The sequence below is a fragment of the Podarcis muralis genome, chromosome 7, assembly GCF_964188315.1.
Source record: "Podarcis muralis chromosome 7, rPodMur119.hap1.1, whole genome shotgun sequence".
Taxonomy (NCBI): domain Eukaryota; kingdom Metazoa; phylum Chordata; class Lepidosauria; order Squamata; family Lacertidae; genus Podarcis; species Podarcis muralis.
Window position 1 is genome coordinate 73135212 of NC_135661.1, and position 19212 is coordinate 73154423.

The 19212-nt window shown below is 46.7% G+C and overlaps 1 protein-coding gene across 1 annotated transcript in view; it reads left to right on the plus strand.

Moving 5' to 3' along the window:
* LOC114602436 (IgGFc-binding protein-like) overlaps nucleotides 1–19212 on the plus strand; it is a 70941-nt gene that overhangs the window by 5665 nt on the left and 46064 nt on the right. Inside the window, exons 4-13 of the mRNA XM_077932486.1 lie at nucleotides 2163–2740; nucleotides 4308–4887; nucleotides 7098–7297; nucleotides 7586–7640; nucleotides 8440–8768; nucleotides 10825–11398; nucleotides 12216–12817; nucleotides 13436–14000; nucleotides 15417–15994; nucleotides 17708–18278. Of these exons, the coding sequence (XP_077788612.1) occupies nucleotides 2163–2740; nucleotides 4308–4887; nucleotides 7098–7297; nucleotides 7586–7640; nucleotides 8440–8768; nucleotides 10825–11398; nucleotides 12216–12817; nucleotides 13436–14000; nucleotides 15417–15994; nucleotides 17708–18278 (4632 nt within the window). The remainder of the gene's footprint in view (nucleotides 1–2162; nucleotides 2741–4307; nucleotides 4888–7097; nucleotides 7298–7585; nucleotides 7641–8439; nucleotides 8769–10824; nucleotides 11399–12215; nucleotides 12818–13435; nucleotides 14001–15416; nucleotides 15995–17707; nucleotides 18279–19212) is intronic.

A 19212-nucleotide genomic window follows, 5' to 3' on the forward strand; every position in this document is an offset into this window, starting at 1 on the left:
GTGTGTGTGTGTCCTATGGGGCGAATGCAGGCTTTCGCTGAAGCCTGGAGAGCGAGAGGTGTCGGGCTCGCAAGGCTTGCTGGAGAGCGAGTGCCCGCCGGGCTCGCAAGGCTTGCGGGCAGCAGCCTGCAGCCCAAAGCAGGGGGTGCGTTCCGGAGCGCGCCCCATGCTTCGCGCAGATGTCCGCAAGCCTTGCGAGCCCGGCGGGAGTTCCCACCGGGCTCGCAAGGCTTGCGGATAGCAGCCTGTTCTGGGGGCTGGGGTCGGGGGAGCTTGGGCTTCTGCCACCCCAGCCCCGCACCTGGGGGGGGGGATAATTTTTTTATTATTCCCCCCCCCAAAAAAAACACACACACACGAGGTGCACCCTATGGGCCAGTGCGCCCTATAGGGCGAAAAATGCGGTACTTAACCCAAGGTACCACTGTACTAACTTTGTTTCTGTGCCATTTTGGGTAAAACCTTATGTCCAAAAATCTCCCTGCTGATGATCTGCCTTGAAGCAGATGGGTGGGATGTAGCAATGACCCCAGTAGTGGCCAGTGGCATGGCCTGGACAGGACAGGACAGCGTTGCTTATGCAGTATTGGCAAGCCAAGCAAGCAATTCTGCCTTGCCTGTGCCCCAGGGGCTCCTCATTGCCCCACCTGACCCCCTGGCCAAACATTCACTTCTTCAGTGATCAGCTGCAAAGGAGCAGGGGACTTTGGTAAATCGGTAGAGGCACTCACTATGAAGAATTGCACATACTATCATCAAAAAGGGGGGAAATGTAAATGTGTTTTGTGGGGCATGCACCCAGATGAGAGTAATAGGTCAAAGACTAGTTCACAGCCTGGAATCTGCCTTCAAACTGTCCATACAATGCTGGAAACACAAGAGCCAACTCCTAGGAGCCATAGACGCCAACTCTATAGGGTTGAGAACATCTCCTCCCCGCACAAAATATGTGGGGACCAGGCTGAGCCACCGCCCCCCCCCAGGGGTCAGGCCTTCCTGGGCCTCCGCACAGTGGTGGCAGGCCTAATCAGGCCTCACAGCCTCTTCCCAGTGCCTGTGAGATCACACGTGTGTGTCACACTTTTGACATCATGAGCATATGATGACCCCCTCCCCATGTTGGGTAGAACCTGGTGCCTCTTCTAAGTCCAAAGTCCCTCCAGGGCCCCCAGTAAAATATTTGAAGAGGAACACCCCCCCCCCCCAAGTAATTGCCATTCAAATGGTGTGCATGCACCACAACCTGTGATCAGGTATGTGGGGTTGGCCTTACCTGCCCTCCCCTGATATTTTATTGAAGTTGGCGCCCCTGCAGGGGAATTACAAGTAGGACACTGCTATTGTGCTTCTGTCCTACTTGTGGACTTCCCATTGTCATCTGATTAGCCACTTTGAGAATAGAACGGAACCCTGGGAGCCTTTTTGAGATACAGTAGTCCCTCGGCCCATAACCTCTTTTAGCAGTTTAAAGACCAACTAAGTTAGTTCTTGGTATGAGCTTACGTGTGCATGCACACTTCTTCAGATACACTGAAACAGAAGTTGCCAGATCCTTCTATATAGTGAGAAGGTGGGGAGGGGTATTACTCAGAAGGGTGGTGGGAATGGATGATTGGCAGATAGCTGTGATGAGCCTGTTGACAACTCTTAACGACTGCAATAGGTCTTACAGGAAAAAGCAAGGGGTGAGAAGGTGAAAAATGGCTTTGTCATGTATAATGAGATAAGAATCCAATGTCTTTGTTCAGACCAGGTCTCTCCATGGTTTTAAGTTTGGTAATGAGTTGCAATTCAGCAGCAGCAATGACCTATTGCAGTCGTTAAGAGGCGTCAACAGGCTCATCACAGCTATCTGCCAATCATCCATTCCCACCACCCTTCTGAGTAATACCCCTCCCCACCTTCTCACTATATAGAAGGATCTGGCAACTTCTGTTTCAGTGTATCTGAAGAAGTATGCATGCACACGAAAGCTCATACCAAGAACTAACTTAGTTGGTCTTTAAGGTGCTACTGGAAGGAATTTTTTTTGTTTTGACTATGGCAGACCAACACGGCTACCTATCTGTAACTGGAACTCTTTTAGCAGGTCAACTTAGAACTTTGCTTTCTCAGCCATGTTCTTCCTGCCAGTTTTTTACCACCTTGCTTTGATTTGGTAGGTCTTTCTTGTGCTCCAAATAGCCACTACGAGCTCTGCGCCAGCGGCTGCGCCAAGACCTGTGTTGCAGCCCCGTGTCCCACTAAGTGCCAGGAAGACTGCGTGTGCAACAAGGGCTTCGTGCTGAGTGGTGATCGATGCATCCCAGAATTCCAGTGCGGTTGTCTCCACCAAGGCCAATACTACCAGGCAGGAGATACGTTTTACCCCTCGTGTCAGGAGCGTTGCACGTGCCAAACTGGGGGGAGTGTGAGCTGCGCTGTATTCTCCTGTGGCCCCAATCAGGAATGCCGGTTGTCAGATGGCATTCGGAAATGCCACCCTCTTGGCAGCGCCACCTGTTCTGCTTCAGGTGACCCTCACTATCTCTCCTTCGATGGACTGGCCTTTGACTTCCAAGGCACCTGCACCTATACCTTGGCTAGGGCCAGCGGAAACAGCCGAGGTTTGAAGCCCTTTATTGTCAATGTGGAAAATGAGGCCTGGGCGGATGGGAAGGCGTCTGTCACGAAGATGGTTTCGGTCAGGGTCTACGGCATGACACTCACATTACTACAGAACAAGGACGGTCAAGTGCAGGTGAGTCCATGCTAAAGGGGGAGGACAATCTTTAAATCTTTACTTATCCCCACCCCCTTTTTCCATTAAGGAATTGTCTTTGTTCATTCATTCAATTAGTCATGAAAACATCTGCCAATTTCTGTTTCTCTCAGTTTCTAATTTTTCCAGTCCTAAGTTCAGCTGTCTGCGTTATTGCGAAGTTCTCTTAACATGCATCGTTTTGTATGCAGATTTGTTTAATATACATTTTGTCGCAATCAATTTTCCCTACCACGATGCGTTTCGTATGTTGTTTTCACTAATAAGAAGCTTTAAAAGTATGCATTAAAGGACATTTGTATGTATTTTTGTACATATTTGGTTTGAAAACTGCATTGCAAAATTCAGAAAGGTGTTTTGTTTTGTTTATGGTTTCTGGAAGCACAAATTACATAGATTTTCCATAAAAATGAAAACCAAACCCAATTTATCTCCTGCCTCAGTATCCCCAATTGAGTATCATAGGAAAGAGCAGTGTGAGCCCCTCCCTTCCACCATGCGAATAGCATTCTGTTTGCATGATTCTTACCCTCCTTTCTTGAAGAGGAATGAATAATGAAATTGGGCTTCTGTGTGATTGTACGCTTATGCAGAAGATCAGATTGGCACTGGGAGCTATCCATATATGAGAGGGGAAAGTCTTGCTATTCTGTCTCTGGTAAATTTATGAATGGGCAGAGCACTTAAAACAGAGATGGGGATCCTGTGTCCCTCCAGATGGGACCAACTCCTGTTATCCCTGACGATTGATTCTGCAGGCTAAGGCTGAGAGGAGTTGGAGTCCAATACCCAGGGCAAGCTCACCCATGAGGGAAGGCCTCAGGTGGCAGGATCCATAGGGGCAGCACATCTGGCCTTCAAAAATGCATTGCCTGCTGCTGCTGTCACAGAAGCAACAACAGCTGCTGCACAGTCCTTGAAGGCCAGATCTGATGCATCCTCAGAAACACCCCCCCATGGTCCTCTACAGTGGCCTCTTGGTGAGTAGGAGGCACTGCTCGTCTTCTAAGAAGGAAATGGTGGGGCTGCCCTCTGGAGTCTCCTGGGCTTTGCACCTGACTGGCATGATTTAGAGCAGAACCCTCCCACCTCCACTGTGTCCTTTGATACCCACTTCAACTGTCAGGTAAGGTTCCTTTGATTCTCTCCTGCCCCAGTTCTCAATGTAGATCTTCAATCCCTCCTTGTTTCTGATGTAGATTTTTATTGCCTCCTGATTTGTCAGTATGCTCATACACACAAATTCTCTTCCTCTCATGTCTATAACATGCAGAAAGGGACTAATACAGGCACAGGCAAACTTGGCCCTCCAGATGTTTTGGGACTACAACTCCCATCATCCCTGTCCATTGGTCCTGTTAGCTAGGGATGATGGGAGTTGTAGTCCCAAAACATCTGGAGGGCTGAGTTTGCCTATGCCTGGACTAATATATCAGAGCAGTGGGATAAAATAGGGTCCCTGCATATGCTTCATGAACATTCTTCCAACATTTCTGCAAGAAGCCAGCCCTACTCAACCAGAGGATGTTCTGTTTCTTTCTCCCAGGTGAATGGCCTGTTCTACAATCTCCCCATAACCGTTTCTGCTGACCGGATCAGAGTCTATCAGCATGGCACCGAAGTCCTGATAGAAACTGACTTTGGTCTCATTGTGAACTACGACCTGGTTTATGACATAAAAGTCACTGTCCCAAGCACCTACCAGAACCAAGTGGAAGGCCTGTGTGGGAACTACAACGGGAAAAAGGAGGACGACTTCCTGCTCCCCAATGGCAAGACAGCCTCTGACGTAGCTGTGTTTGGCGCTGCTTGGAAAGTTCGGGTCCGTGGGGCAGTTGAATCTTGCTCAGATGGATGCTCTGGAAGCGACTGCCCAGTCTGCGAGGAGAAGAAAAGGGAGGTCTTCAAACAGCGCCACTACTGTGGGATCCTCACTGCATCTGATGGCCCCTTCAGTGCTTGCCACGGAAAGGTCGATCCCAGGCTATACTTCAGCAACTGCGTCTACGATCTGTGCCTGGGTGGCGGGGACAGCAAGGTGTTGTGCGACAGTGTCCAGAGCTATGTGTCTGCCTGCCAAGTGGCCAAGGTCTCTGTCAAGCCCTGGAGGAGCCCTTCCTTCTGCCGTAAGTACTGGGGACTGAGCAGTGCTGTGCTTTTAACTGGAGAGGTGAAAGGAGAGCAGGCTCTGATCTGACTCCCTATGGCGTTGGGACACAGTCCAAGGTGTGTGTGGTCAAATGCACCCAATACATTTCAAGTCCTCATTTGCTACTTTGATAGTCATGACCTCCCCCAAGAAACCCTGGCAGCCGTACTTTGCTAAGAGTGCTGAGAATGGCTAGGAATGAGTTTCTGCCAGAGGCAGCAGTGTAAGGCAGTGATGGGGAGAACTTTTCAGCTCAAGTGCCATTCTCTTGTAGGAAACCTTGTAGGAAACCTTCCAGGGGCTGAGGGTGACCCTAGAAAAGTTGGAGCCACTGAACCACCTGGCCATAGCCCTGTTAGTGAGATGTAGATTCTATAGCCTGCTACTAATTAATGTACAGTATATCTTCCTCCTCAAAGAGGAAAGCAGTTGATTAAAAACATCTGGTCTAGGCTGGAATCGTACATTGACAAACTGATGAATCAGTTCCTTGCAGCCTTAGTGATAGTGGCAGGCGACTTAAATGCTAGAATTGGGCAGTCTGACGATGCCTTATATGCTCACTTCCACGAATCACCACCCATCTTAGAGGAAGCCCATTCTATACAAATCAGGCACTCAAAAGATAAGGGTTGCAACTATGCAGGCCTGTGCCTGTTGCGCTTGTCTAACAAGCAGGACCTGGTCATATTGAATGGTCGCGAACCAAAGGGGAGAAGGTTGGGGAATTCATGTTCATATCAAACGTAGGAGCCTCTATAATTGACTATATTATAGTGTCATATAACCTTCCAGGGGTGGAACATTTAATGTAATTTGTACCATTGGACAGTAGGCTAATATGCACACATACACAAATGCACCCCTTCAAGCAAGAGACATTATTTAAGTTCAAGGATATATTTTCCATCAGCGGTCCGGGGGTGGCAACACGAGAATAGGCCTTTTCTGCAGTGGCTCCCCATTTATGGAATGGTCTCTGCAGGGAGGTTTGCCTTTTGCCTTAATTATACACCTTTAGGAATCAGGCAAAAATGTTACTTTTTAACTAGGCCTTTGGCTGATTGACATCCAATGCCCTTTTAAAATGTGTTGTAGAAGGGGGCGTTGCGTGGTGAGTTCCCGCCTCCCCCCCCCCGTGGAAATAACGACACATGACACAAGTATTTAGGTTAATGGGCTAAAAATGGCCACAACTTTATTGGTTACAGGTGATGAGCGGTATTGGCTTAGGCATTGGTCCTACCGACTATTCGGCTTCAGCCTGTTTGCTTGAAGACCAGGAAGGGTTAACCACCAGTAGGGGGAGTCCTGCTGATGCACATCAACTAGGAACTCCCCCGGGGTCACCGCTTGGGGGCATGCCTTAGGCTCTCACCTCCATAGGCTTCGGAGAGGGCCACGCCCCCCAGAATCCTTTACCGGACTACCCTTCACAATCCGGGGGAGGTGATGGCGCTTCCTCCCCCCTCATCTACATAACAATACCCCTACCAATGCCTAACTGCCAATCCCAGGAAGTTGTGACGATTTGCTACGAGGTAGCCGGAAAAACCAAGTGGCTGGTGCCAATTTGCCAAGTGGAAAAATTCCTACCAGGCCCCTTAATGGCGACCAACCGAAGTCCATAGCAAGGTCTTGTGAAACCTAAAGGGTGGGTGGGTGGGAAACCAGAGGAGCTACGGCAGCAAAAGAGGGAGATTTAGCTGATGCTAAATAGCACAAACCACGCCTCCCCCAGGCCAGCCAATTGGCTGGCTAGGGAGATGACGTGGCCAAGGATTCCCTCAATGGTGCAGAGGCTGAGAGCCAGCCCCCGCGCACGTGGGGAGGGCGTGAAGCCCGCAACCCCACCTCCTCTCAAGCTCGGAAGTGGCTTTATTAGCTTGTTCTTGTTCTTCTTTTTATCATGCATTTTGTGTTTTATATTCTGATTTTATCTTGTGGCTCACCCTGCAGGTATAGGGCCCTGCACAAAATTAATTTATTAATTAATATAAGAATTTTAAATAATTAATAATAATTCTAGTCAAACAGAAACACTCAAGCAGGCTGCACAGCAGGATTGTGTTTTCTGTACTTTACTAGTCACACTCTCTGATTTCATTCTCCAGCTTCCCAGTCATCTTAAGTATCGCTGGGTATCTTTTTGCCTAAGATGAGTGTTTTTCTTCTATTCCAATTTAGCTATGCACTGCCCTGCCAATAGTCACTATGAGATTTGCGCCCAGCTCTGCGCCACCTCCTGTGCCAAGATCACAGACTCTACGAAATGTCCGGAGACCTGTGCTGAGGGCTGCCAGTGTAATGATGGCTTTTTCTTTAACGGTGTCAGCTGTGTCTCTGCAAAAGACTGTGGGTGCTTAAAGAATGGACGCTACTACAAGGTAGGTGGCTTTCTGAACCTTATCTACCTCCTTTCCTTTTCAAAGGACATGTCATGTAGCCTACATAGCTCCAAAGAGGTGAACAGCCAGGAGGGCTTAGGAAGAAAGCAGCCAGATGTTAGGCCTGAGGAATTCTCTCCCTCCAATCCCGATGGTTTCAAGGAGGAAACAAGGAAGCTTTTACTTATGATTTATTCAGTCACTGCGGTAACAGACAAAGCATTCCAGTCTTTCCTCCATGATTGAGTTGCTCACTCTGGCTCCTCCTCCTTCCCCCTTCCTCAACAGCATCGGTCCCTACGGAAGCCTCCTGTTGCCAAAGGTCTCTGCGTACATTGCTCTTGTACCCTTAATGACCGTGGCATTTTAGGGGACGGAGGGTCCTCTATGCTGTCTATTGAAGTGTTCGCTGGCTGCTCTATCTCCCCCCTTACGTCTCCTTACTCCATATAAGCTTGGCTGCTCACCAGTCTTTGCTTTGTTACCTCCCTCATAGCTTGGCTGTAATTCAATACTCTCTCTCTCTCCCCTGTCAGCTACAGGAGAAGGGGGAGGCGATCTCCACCACTCCTCCGTCTCTTCATTCCAGTCCCTGACACCAGAGGACACCTGGTTGGCCCCTGGGGACACACAGGGCAGTTCTTCCCATTTCGTGGGTGGTCTTTGTACAGTCCTAGTGGATACTATTAGCAATACACACCTACATCTGTAGATTTGATTCTGCCCATATTCTATCACTACTACATTTTATTTTTTCCCAAATTTCCCATCAGCCCAATGAAAAGGTTCTGCAAAATGTATGCCAGGAGAGCTGCCGTTGCATCCCAGGCTGGGGGGTTATCTGCGAAGCCCATAGCTGTGCAGCAAACGAGAACTGTGAAACCATAGATGGCGTCTTGAGATGTGTAAATAAGGGTAAGGAAAGATTCGTTTAAGAGAGTGATGGGCAACCTGTGGCCCTCCAGATGTTGTTGAACTACAATTTACATCAGCCCTGAACGTTGTTCATGGCACAGATATACTGGCAAGAAGATGTCCTGTTGTCTTTCGCCATGCCTAAAACTTAGCTCCACCTCTCCACTGATAGTTGCCACCCCTAAATAGCATTTAGCACTTTCTCATATTTCCTCCTTCTTTTTCAGATCCATGTAAATCCCTGAAGTGCCGAGAAAAGGAAACATGCAGGATTGAGAACGGCCAAGCTAAATGTATCCCAGACTTCTCAGGAAGCTGCTGGGGCTGGGGGGACCCACACTATCACACCTTTGACACCTTGAAGTTTGATTTCATGGGCACCTGCTCTTACACTATTGCTAAGTACTGTGGAAATGATGCTACACTGGTGCCTTTCACTATCGATGAGAAGAATGACAACAGGGGCAACCAGGCTGTGTCCTATGTGCGTCTGACCAACATCTATGTCTATGGGTACAAGATCTCCATCCACAAACTGGAAACTGGAAAAATCCGGGTATGTTAAATAGTCAGGGGGTAATGACCCCACTGAGTGTAATGGAATTCATTCCGCTATACAGCACTTTGAAAGCCCAATATTGGGCTAAAAGGTAAAGGTAAAGGGACCCCTGAACATTAGGTCCATTTGCGGACGTCTCTGGGGTTGCGGCACTCATCCCGCTTTATTGGCTGAGGGAGCCAGCATACAGCTTCCGGGTCATGTGGCCAACATGACTAAGCCGCTTCTGGTGAACCAGAGCAGCACAATGAAATGTCGTTTACCTTCCCGCCAGAGCAGTACCTATTTATCTACTTGCACTTTGACGTGCTTTTGAACTGCTAGGTTGGCAGGAGCAGGGACCGAGCAACGGGAGCTCACCCCGTCGCAGGGATTCGAACCGCCGACCTTCTGATCGGCAAGCCCTAGGCTCTGTAGTTTAACCCACAGCGCCACCCCATCCCTTAATATTGGGCTAATGTAGAACAAAAACAATAAGGAGGGGGAATAGAGGCCAATGATTGCAGGCCAGTGTCAAGAATTCAGATATCTATACAATTCAGAAAAATGTGGTAATCGCCAACACACAACTTTGCATTACACTAAATAATGATGCTATAAATGCTGCAAAGTGAAGACTGAATGGTGCATAAATACACACACAATTTGAATCCTTGTCTTGAGCTCATGGGTTCAAGCTGGGTTATGAGCAGCTGTTAGTACTTTTGGAGTTGGCTTGGTTATGGACCCCCTTATGTGAACGCACTGCCAAACCAGAAGTGTTCACTTGACTTGTCTGGCTTGCCAAGTAATGTTCCCAAGGACCATTGAACAGTTTAAGCTACCAAATAGATCATTGGTCATGCGAAGCAGAACAATGGATAGTGGTAGTTAGCAAAGGTCTCAGTTCCTTGTGAGTCACCTGCAATCAATAGGTTAGGTCAAAGATAGGCAACCTGTGTCCCTCCAAGTATTGCTGGACTACAACTCCCATCCTCCTTGACTATTGGCCATGCTGTCTGGGGCTGATGGGAGCTGTAGTCCAAGAACATCTGGGTGGCCTACAGGTTCCTCATGTTTGCAGATTTCCCAGCCTGTGTTTAAACAAGGCCTTGTTGTGCGTAATGTTGTTTGATCATGTAAATAAGTCATGGTCTCTTGGGATGAAATGAGCCATCGCTAACAGAGACGTCAGTGAATGAGAAGGTGGCTGTGACGCAGCTCAGCAAACATGAATCAGGATGATGTCAACCACCAGCAAGTACAAATGTAGTCCAATACAAAGGCACAAGGCCAAGCCAATTAAATAAGAAAAACATCCAGGCTGGATTTGGCAGAGTTCCCTGATTATGAAGGGTAATTCCTTCCATACAGGGAACTTTTCTCTTTCTCTGTTTAGCTGTTGTCTGTCTGTCTCTGTCTATCTGTCTGTCTCTCTTTTAGGAATACAACCTACAAACAGCCAACTTTGATGTCAAATATCCCACTCCAACCTTTTACAGATATAGTCTAGAAGAGTGTCATCTTAGAAGATGACATCTCAGAAGAAGAAGGACCCCAAAGGGGTTGTCAAAACTCTTCTGAAAATAGGCTGTTCTGTTAAATACTAAATCCAGTATTGGTCAGTGGGATGGGGCAGCATCACTGACTTAACCTCCTGTCACTGGTGTCACTGTGGCTTCATGGGAGGGCTGAGACCACAGCAAGCTCAGTGCAATGAAAATGCACCAGCAGGAGCACTGGATTGGCACCATTGGTGTGTTTGCCTTTCTGCAGCCTCACTAACCCCTTGAGCCTCCCCTTCCTGATAAGCCGCAGTGACGCTGGCAATGGGAGGTCAGGTAAGCGCTGCTACTGCATATACAGCTACTGGTCCCAATGACAACTTTAACATCAAACAACACAATTCTAACCAAATCTACTCAGATATGAGTCATATTGAATTCAATGGGGCTTAGTCCCAGGTATGTGCAGTTGGAACTGCAACCTAAAGCTTTGTGGGATTTTATGGCACGGTTTCTAAAAAGCATCCAATAATTCCTGTGTGTCTTCTGTCTTGCCATTCTGCCTTTAGTTAAATGACATCGTTACCAGCCTGCCACTGACCCTTGAAGATGGTAAAATCAAGCTGTACCAGAGTGGTTCCTATGCTATCCTGCAAACAGATTTCGGCCTCCAAGTATCATATGACTATAACTGGTATCTGCTTATCACAATCCCCAGTAGTTACTATGGGGCCATTTGCGGACTGTGTGGAAACTTCAATCAAAACCCTGCAGATGACATGGCCTACCCCAATGGCACAAAGGCTTCCTCCATCGAAAGCTGGGCCAGCAGCTGGAAAGTCAAAGACGGGGACCCCTTTTGTTGGGATCACTGCCAAGGGAATTGCCCAACATGTGATGAGAGCAAGAGGGAGCGGTATGGAAAGGAAGATTACTGTGGGCTGATCAGCCAAACCTCAGGGGGGCCCTTCAGAGAATGCCATGCCAAAGTGAATCCAGATGACTTCTTTGATAGTTGTATTTATGATGTGTGTCTCAACGGAGGGACCAAGAAAATGCTTTGCCAGGCCTTGGAGGCCTATGCTAAAACCTGTAGGAAATCAGGGGCCACCATATACGATTGGAGGACAACCTCTGGCTGTGGTGAGTGCTCTTCCTCTATACAGAAACACAATAGCTTAGTCGTCTCAGTAAGGCCTATAGATTATTGCAGCCTGTGGATATGGACATGCTGTTTGAAGAAGCACAGCCGACCACCTGCCTCCTTCGTGCTTGCCCATCTTGGCTTCTTCAAACAAGCCATAAGGGATTGACCAGGTGGGTCCAAGGAGTGATTAATGCTACACTGGAGAAGGGCGAGGTACCAGAAGTTCTACAATGTCTATCAGCCAGTAGCAAATATCTCTTTTCTGGGCAAGGTGCTTGGGGAGGTGGCGGCGGTCTAGCTTCATGCATGTTGGAGGAAGCTGATTACTTGGATCCATTCTGGTTTGGCTTTAGGCCAGGTCATGGCACTGAATGCAGGGAGTGCAATCCTGCTCATTCTCCTTGATTTTGATATCTCAGTGGCTTTCCATACTGTTGACCCTGGGATCCTTCTGCAGCATCTCAGGGAGGTGGAGGTTTAGTGGCACTGTACTTCAGTGTTTCTGCTCCTATCTTTGGAGCCATTTCAAGAAAGTAGTCATGGGAGGCTTCTGTTCAGTGCCATGGGAGTTGCCTGTGGTGTCCCACAGGGTTCCATCTTTTTCCCCATTCTGTTTAACATGTATATATACAGAAGCTGACAGCTGAATCTTATTTTATGCTGCACCCTCTCCCACACCAAAGAGCAGCTTTGTTTCATCCATAAATTTCCAAAGTACCTGTACGTCTAACATTAATTACATCAGCTTTTGCCAACGTGAAGCTTTAGCGCATTCTCTCCGTTTTAAGACCCCCGCTGTTCTCCTCCTTACAGCCTTGCCGTGCCCTCAGAATAGCCACTATGAGTTCTGTGGCAATGCCTGCCCTGCCAGCTGCGCCGACCGCAAGGCTCCCTCTGCCTGCAAACAGCCCTGCGTGGAAACCTGCCAGTGCAACGATGGCTACGTCCTCAGCGTCGACAAGTGTGTGCCTGTCGGGAGCTGTGGCTGCACCTACAATGGGCTCTACTACAAACCTAGAGAAGAATTCTGGGCTGATGAGACCTGTGGTTCCCGCTGCACATGTGATCCCACCCTGGGCATCGTGGTGTGCAAACCAGCTGGCTGCAAAGCCAGTGAGCAGTGCACTGTGGTCAACGGTGTCCGGGGCTGTCACCCCAGTGTTTCTGCTACATGCATAGCAACTGGGGACCCTCACTATACCACCTTTGATGGGAAGAAATTTGACTTCATGGGTACCTGCATCTACCAGCTGGCTGGGCTCTCCTCTAATGACCCGACTCTCAAGCCTTTCACTGTCAGTGTGGAGAACAACCACCGGAGCAGCAACACAGAAGTTTCCTACACCAAGGTGGTGACTCTGAAAGTCTACAATGCAACCATCATGTTGAGCCAGGAGTATCCACAAAGAATCCAGGTACCGACATGGGCAATAGTTGGATCATTGTGTTGGTTCCTTGGATCATTGCAGGATCCTTTTAAATGGTGCCTGTGGCTCCAAGGGTGAGTGGGGGTGGGGGCTAGCCAATGTTGTAAACTTTTCATTTATTTCACAGAAGGTACACATCACTTGATTGTAATGAAACCTCTGGGTGGTTTACATGAAATAATGGAACAGTTAGCTACAACTGATTAACACTTTTAAAAATGCTTAAAGTTAATAGTAGACTTAAGTGAATTTACAGCAAGTCACCATCTATGCGTCTTACTAAGCTTGCCTGAGCCAAATTGTTTTAAACCAGCACACACACAAAAAAAATAATACAGAAAAGTTACCTACCTGATGTCAAGGGGGTGGGGGAGGTTTCAAAGTGCAGGTGCTGCCACAGCAAAATACAATTTACACTCATTGAAGTAGCTCTTGCATTTTGACAGCGGTGATAGTTTTACTCAAAATATACCCATTGGAATTAATGGATATAGATTCAGTCATGCTCATTAATTTAACTGTGTCTACTTATTTGGACGACTGGTGTTCACCAATGTTGGATACTTACTATAGCACTGGTGATGGTTCCTTTGCATCACATTCCAGGTTAATGGCATTTTTGTGAACCTGCCTTTCTACCAAGGAGACAAGATAAAGGCTTATATCAGTGGTGTTCATGGCTTCATCAAGACAGATTTTGACCTGATTGTCACCTTCGACTGGAACAGCTACGCCAGAGTCACTGTACCCAGTGCATACGCCAATGCCGTTGGTGGCCTCTGTGGCAACAACAACTTGAACCCCAATGATGACTTCATCATGAAGGATGGGAGACAAACGTCTAGCATATCCCAATTTGCAGAGAGCTGGAAGGTGGCAGAGGTCCCTGGTTGTACACCAGGTTGCGCAGAGAATTGCCCACCATGTGAAGAGGCACAGAAACTCCCCTATAAGGGTGACCGATTCTGTGGGGTCCTCATCAAAAAGGACGGACCATTCAGGCAATGCCATCAGCTCATCGACCCAACACCCTACTTCACTGATTGCATCTTTGACGTCTGCCAGTATCGTGGCCGGCACAGCATTCTGTGTGATGCCATTGGTGTTTATGTGGCAGCGTGTCAGGACCTGGGAGCTGTGATTGAACCATGGAGATCCAACAATTTCTGCAGTAAGTATCACCTCCTGGTGCTGCTTTAGCATAGGAATATGAGGAGCAACCTAATGCCAAGTCAGAGCATTCTCTAGCAGCTCAGACAGGGGCCCTTTGCTAGTTGTATCTGGATATACTAAGGATTAAACCAAGTACCTTTTACCCCTACCATGTTTTGCTGTAGGGAGTTGTGTGCCAAATGTGAAGGTGCATGAGCTGAAAACAAATTGCACAAAACCTTGACAAGTGTAAAATTTGAGGTTTGGAAGTAAAATTTCTCCTCTCTCCAAATGTTTTTATTTCAGTACTAACTTGAGTCATGCTCAGAGCAGACTAACTATAAATATCGGAAATTCTACCTCAGGTCCATTCATTTCAGTGGGGAAACTTTGAGTACAGCTTAGTTGGATGCAACCCATAGTGTATAGATTTCAAAGACTACTTGGAATATTTCTTAATTTGTTTGATCCTCTGGACTTGTCAGCCAACATTTATGTCCTGGCATGTACAGACCACTTAAGAATTCAGATCCACCTGAAAGACCCACTCTGTTAAAAAGGTCATATAAGAAATTTGACATGAGATTTCAAGTGTTTTGAATTTACTGATCTCCACATCAATTTCATTTCAACCCTGATCATTCATGCCCCTGGTTCACATCTGTCCAATTTTTAGTCTTGACCCCAGAGAACAGCTGGGCAGCACTATCAATCTTAGTCCATCCAGACACTATGAATGGTGTTACATCTTTAATATCTGTGCTTGGTATTGTTCAGCAATTTTAGGTGTTACAGGACAAAGCCAGGTAGTAATAGTAGTAGTGATAGTAGTATTTGCACAGACAGACATCCATGTTGTTCAACTACTCCAGTAACATGGGAAATACAGTAAGCCCACAACTTATGCAGGGATTACATTCTGGGGATCACACCAAAAGTCAAATTGCTTATAATCAAAACACATTTGGACAGGCAGGGTATGAATTAATGAATTAATGAATTAATGAATTAATGAATTAATGAATTAATGAATTAATGAATTAATGAATTAATGAATTAATGAATTAATGAATTAATGAATTAATGAATTAATGAATTAATGAATTATTGGTGTGTGGAATTGCCAAGTCATTCTTCCTGGAACCCGAGCCCCTTTTCCTCCCCCTTTTCATTTATTTATTCTTATTTGCCAAGAGCATAAAGCTGAACGTACACAAGTTAAATGCATGAAGTCGCGAGTTTGCCATATGAGAAAGCTGTTTTTTAGTCAGACTAGGATCTGCTCTAACCAGCAGATGTCACTCTGTAGACAGAATCTGCAACAGAGCACAACAGACCTATTCAACTCCAGGTGTCCAAAGAACCAGGTGTCTGCCAAAATAACTCACATGCTAGCTTGAAATTATCCACATTCTGTTTTTGTCCTTTCTTCCAGGCCTTGCCTGCTCACCAAACTCTCACTACGAGCTCTGCGGAAACGGCTGCCCTGCCACTTGCCGTGGTCTCTCGGCTCCTGAGGGGTGTGTGACGTCCTGCAAGGAAGGATGCTATTGCAAGCCTGGGTTTGTCTTGAGTGGGGACCAGTGTGTCCCTGTTGGCAGTTGTGGCTGTGAGCACCAGGGCAACTACTACAAGAAGGGAGAGGTTTTCTACCCTGGTTCCTCTTGCCAGGAACGATGCCAATGTGCAGACAATGGAGTTGTCAAATGCCAGAAAATCTCCTGTGGGCCCCACGAAAAATGTAGGGTGAAGGATGGTGTCCCAGGCTGCCATGCGGTAGGGTGCGGGAAATGCAGTTTGGCTTTGGGCTCCCACTACGTAAGTTTTGATGGACGGGCCTACAACTTCCAAGGAACCTGCACTTATACTTTAGCTAAATTGCAAGGGAAGAATTCTCAGCTGGCAAACTTCTCAGTGTTGGTGGAGAATGACAGGTCATTGACCAAGACGCTTATAGTCTCTTTTCATGGATACACCGCTGTCATTGAGAGGGCGATGAAATGGAAGCTCAAGGTAAGTCCTATTCCAGGTTTTGTCTCTTCATGGCAGAAATGGTGACAAAGTTCACCCACTGTTTCAGGCTCCCTGGGGAGAACTTCATCTTCCATTGTCCCCCATTCCCTATCAGTAAATATTGACTAATCTGCTAATTTTGTTTCCCCTCCATTTCTCATTTTCCCCAAGTTCAGTTCTCCAGATTTCTGCAGCAATATGTGATTTTTTTTATTATTTTAAAAATCCTCATAGAAATCCATCAACATTTTAGTGATACGCAGTCTCGATTGCTCAAAGATTTTTAAAATATGAAGTGGTTTATAACTTCTTTAAATAATAAAATAAATAATATACACATTTTGGCAAGCAACGTTCCCTAACAGAATGTATTTTCATATGTTATTCTGGCCAGTAAATTACATTTATGAACATTCTCCCCAAATATATGTGTTTTTGTACACATATGCATTGGTTGGAGAACTGCATTGTAAAATCTGGAGAATTGATCATTTCTTAGAGGAGCTGCACTTCACTTCATGTCTTGTTTCTGGGAGGTACATTCAAATGCAAACAAGACCCAATTTCTGCCCCATCACACTGTAAGCAAGTATGGTAGGGAGGGGAGAAGGGTAGGAGAGGAAAACCTCTCTCTGCTTTCCCCTCGGTATTCTGTAGCTGTTGCTCCTGCTAAGTGGAGACAAGGAAAGGAGTGTGGAGGAAAATCATTCCAAGCCCATGGAACAACTCAGGACAATTTCCAGGTTTTTCCTGTTCTTCTTTCCATGGGGAACTCGGGAAAATCTTAATCCAATGCAAGAAGAGCTTTGAGGGACTCACCCACCTCTACTTTAAAGATGCTTTTGATTATACTGAGGGTATGGTTGCATGGATTTTGCACATGTGTTCATGCAATTATACAATAGCTGTGGGATTTGATCCTGAGTGAGAACAGGCAAGTTCCATTCCTCAGCTCTTTCAAATAGACCTTAAGGATTTCCCTTTTGACTGTAGCCTTTAGTAGCTAACAAATTATGACTTGGGCTGTAGTGATGGTATTATGTGGCCTGGCTCTGAAATATTAGAGTAGTGCTGGATTATTATTATTGTATGTTTTATGCTTGCTTTTAATGGTCTTGTTGAAGGAAACATTTAAAAGGGGTTTTGATATTGTGCTTTGATATATTTGATATATTGATATTTGATGCATCGATATTGTGTTGATATAGGGTTCCTTCAGATGACCACCTTATTGAGCAACCATCCTGATTTTCTCGTACAAATCTTGTGCGCTGGCTAGACTATGTCTGATCTTCACTGAGCGTTCCTTCTGATTTGTTTTCAGGCAGGTCATATGTCCCCGAGTATTCATCCTAATTTGCTTGAGGGGCATTTACACATCTTCCTGTTAAACATTTGCTCATTCCACACATTTCAGTGGATTTCCCCATCACTTTCCTACCTGAAAAAAGTCCATTTTTAAAAAAAGTGGATTTCTTGCCCTGGGGAGAAAGGTACTTTAATCTGCTTCAATTAAGCAAACTTAAATTTCTGGCGTGTGTTTGAATCCCTCCTGCAAAATAGTAGCAGCCTGCAGACACCCTTAGTTCAAAAACTGTGTTAGGAGGTATCCCCCCCCCCAAAAAAAATGTGGTTGATAAATCCATTTAATAATAAATAATAGTAATTTAAAACTGTCACCTTACATGGTCACCTTCTCTGTGGTTAATGCAGGTGGATGGACAGCTCTACACGCTGCCCATGAAGACAAAGGATGGGAAACTCTGGGCCAACCAGGAAGGCAATAATATCATTCTCCAGTCTGACTTTGGTCTCAAAGTCCTTTTTGATACCTTTTCGTACATCTTGGTGTCTGTCCCCAGTAACTACCAGGGACATGTCACTGGCCTATGCGGTAATTTCAACAGTGACAGGACCGATGACTTTACTCTACCTACGGGGAAAAGCACCCAGAATGTGATCGAGTTTGGGGCCTCTTGGAAGGTTCCCATTGATGGTGTCAGATGCTCCGATGGCTGTGGAGATAAATGCCCCATCTGTGATGCAGCCAAGACAGCGCCGTACCGACCGGACAGTTCCTGCGGAATGATCCAAGCCAAATCCGGCCCCTTCAGGAACTGTCACTCCTTGGTAGACCCTGCTGAATTCTTCAACCACTGTCTGTATGACATGTGTGCAGCCAATGGTGCAGGAGAAACTCTCTGTAGGAGCATCCAGGCCTACGTCACTGTATGTCAGGCTGCAGGAGTTACAATTGGAGCCTGGAGAACAAACAGCTTCTGCCGTAAGTTTGCTCAGTAACCTGAAGTACCACCTTCTTTTTTATCCCACCCACTCACACTGATGCTTAAAATATTCATTCTGCTATATTAGACAAGATGTTGCCCTGCATATGCTGCTGGACTACAGTTCCCAACAACTCTGGCCATTGACCATGTTGACTTGGGCTTATGGGAACTGGAGTCCAAAAACAACCGTAGGGCAGTTACAGTTGGCTACTCCACGGTAACAGAATAGACAGCCACTTTGATATATGCCATTGGGAGGAGCACAATGGGAGAACATGGTCAACATTTAAATCAGCATTTCATATTCTCCAACATTTCTCCAATGAAAATAGGGATGTCCTGCTCCATAATAATAACAACAATTTTATTATTTATACCCCACCCATCTCACTGGGTTGCCCCAGCCACTCAAGGTGGCTTCCAACATATATAAAAACACAATAAAACATTAAACTTTCCTTATACAGGGCTGCCTTCAGATGTCTTCTAAAGGTTGTATTGTTACTTATCTCCTTGGCTTGGTGGTCGCATAACTCCATTCCCTCCAATGAATAGGGATGAAAATAAAAGGTAAAGGTAAAGGTACCCCTGCCCATACGGGCCAGTCTTGACAGACTCTGGGGTTGTGCGCCCATCTCACTCAAGAGGCCGGGGGCCAGCGCTGTCCGGAGACATTTCCGGGTCACGTGGCCAGCGTGACATCGCTGCTCTGGCGAGCCAGAGCCGCACACGGAAACGCCGTTTACCTTCCCGCTAGTAAGCGGTCCCTATTTATCTACTTGCACTTAAGGGTGCTTTCGAACTGCTAGGTTGGCAGGCGCTGGGACCGAGCAACGGGAGCGCACCCCGCCGCGGGGATTTGAACCGCTGACCTTTCGATCGGCAAGCCCTAGGCACTGAGGCTTTTACCCACAGCGCCACCCGCGTCCC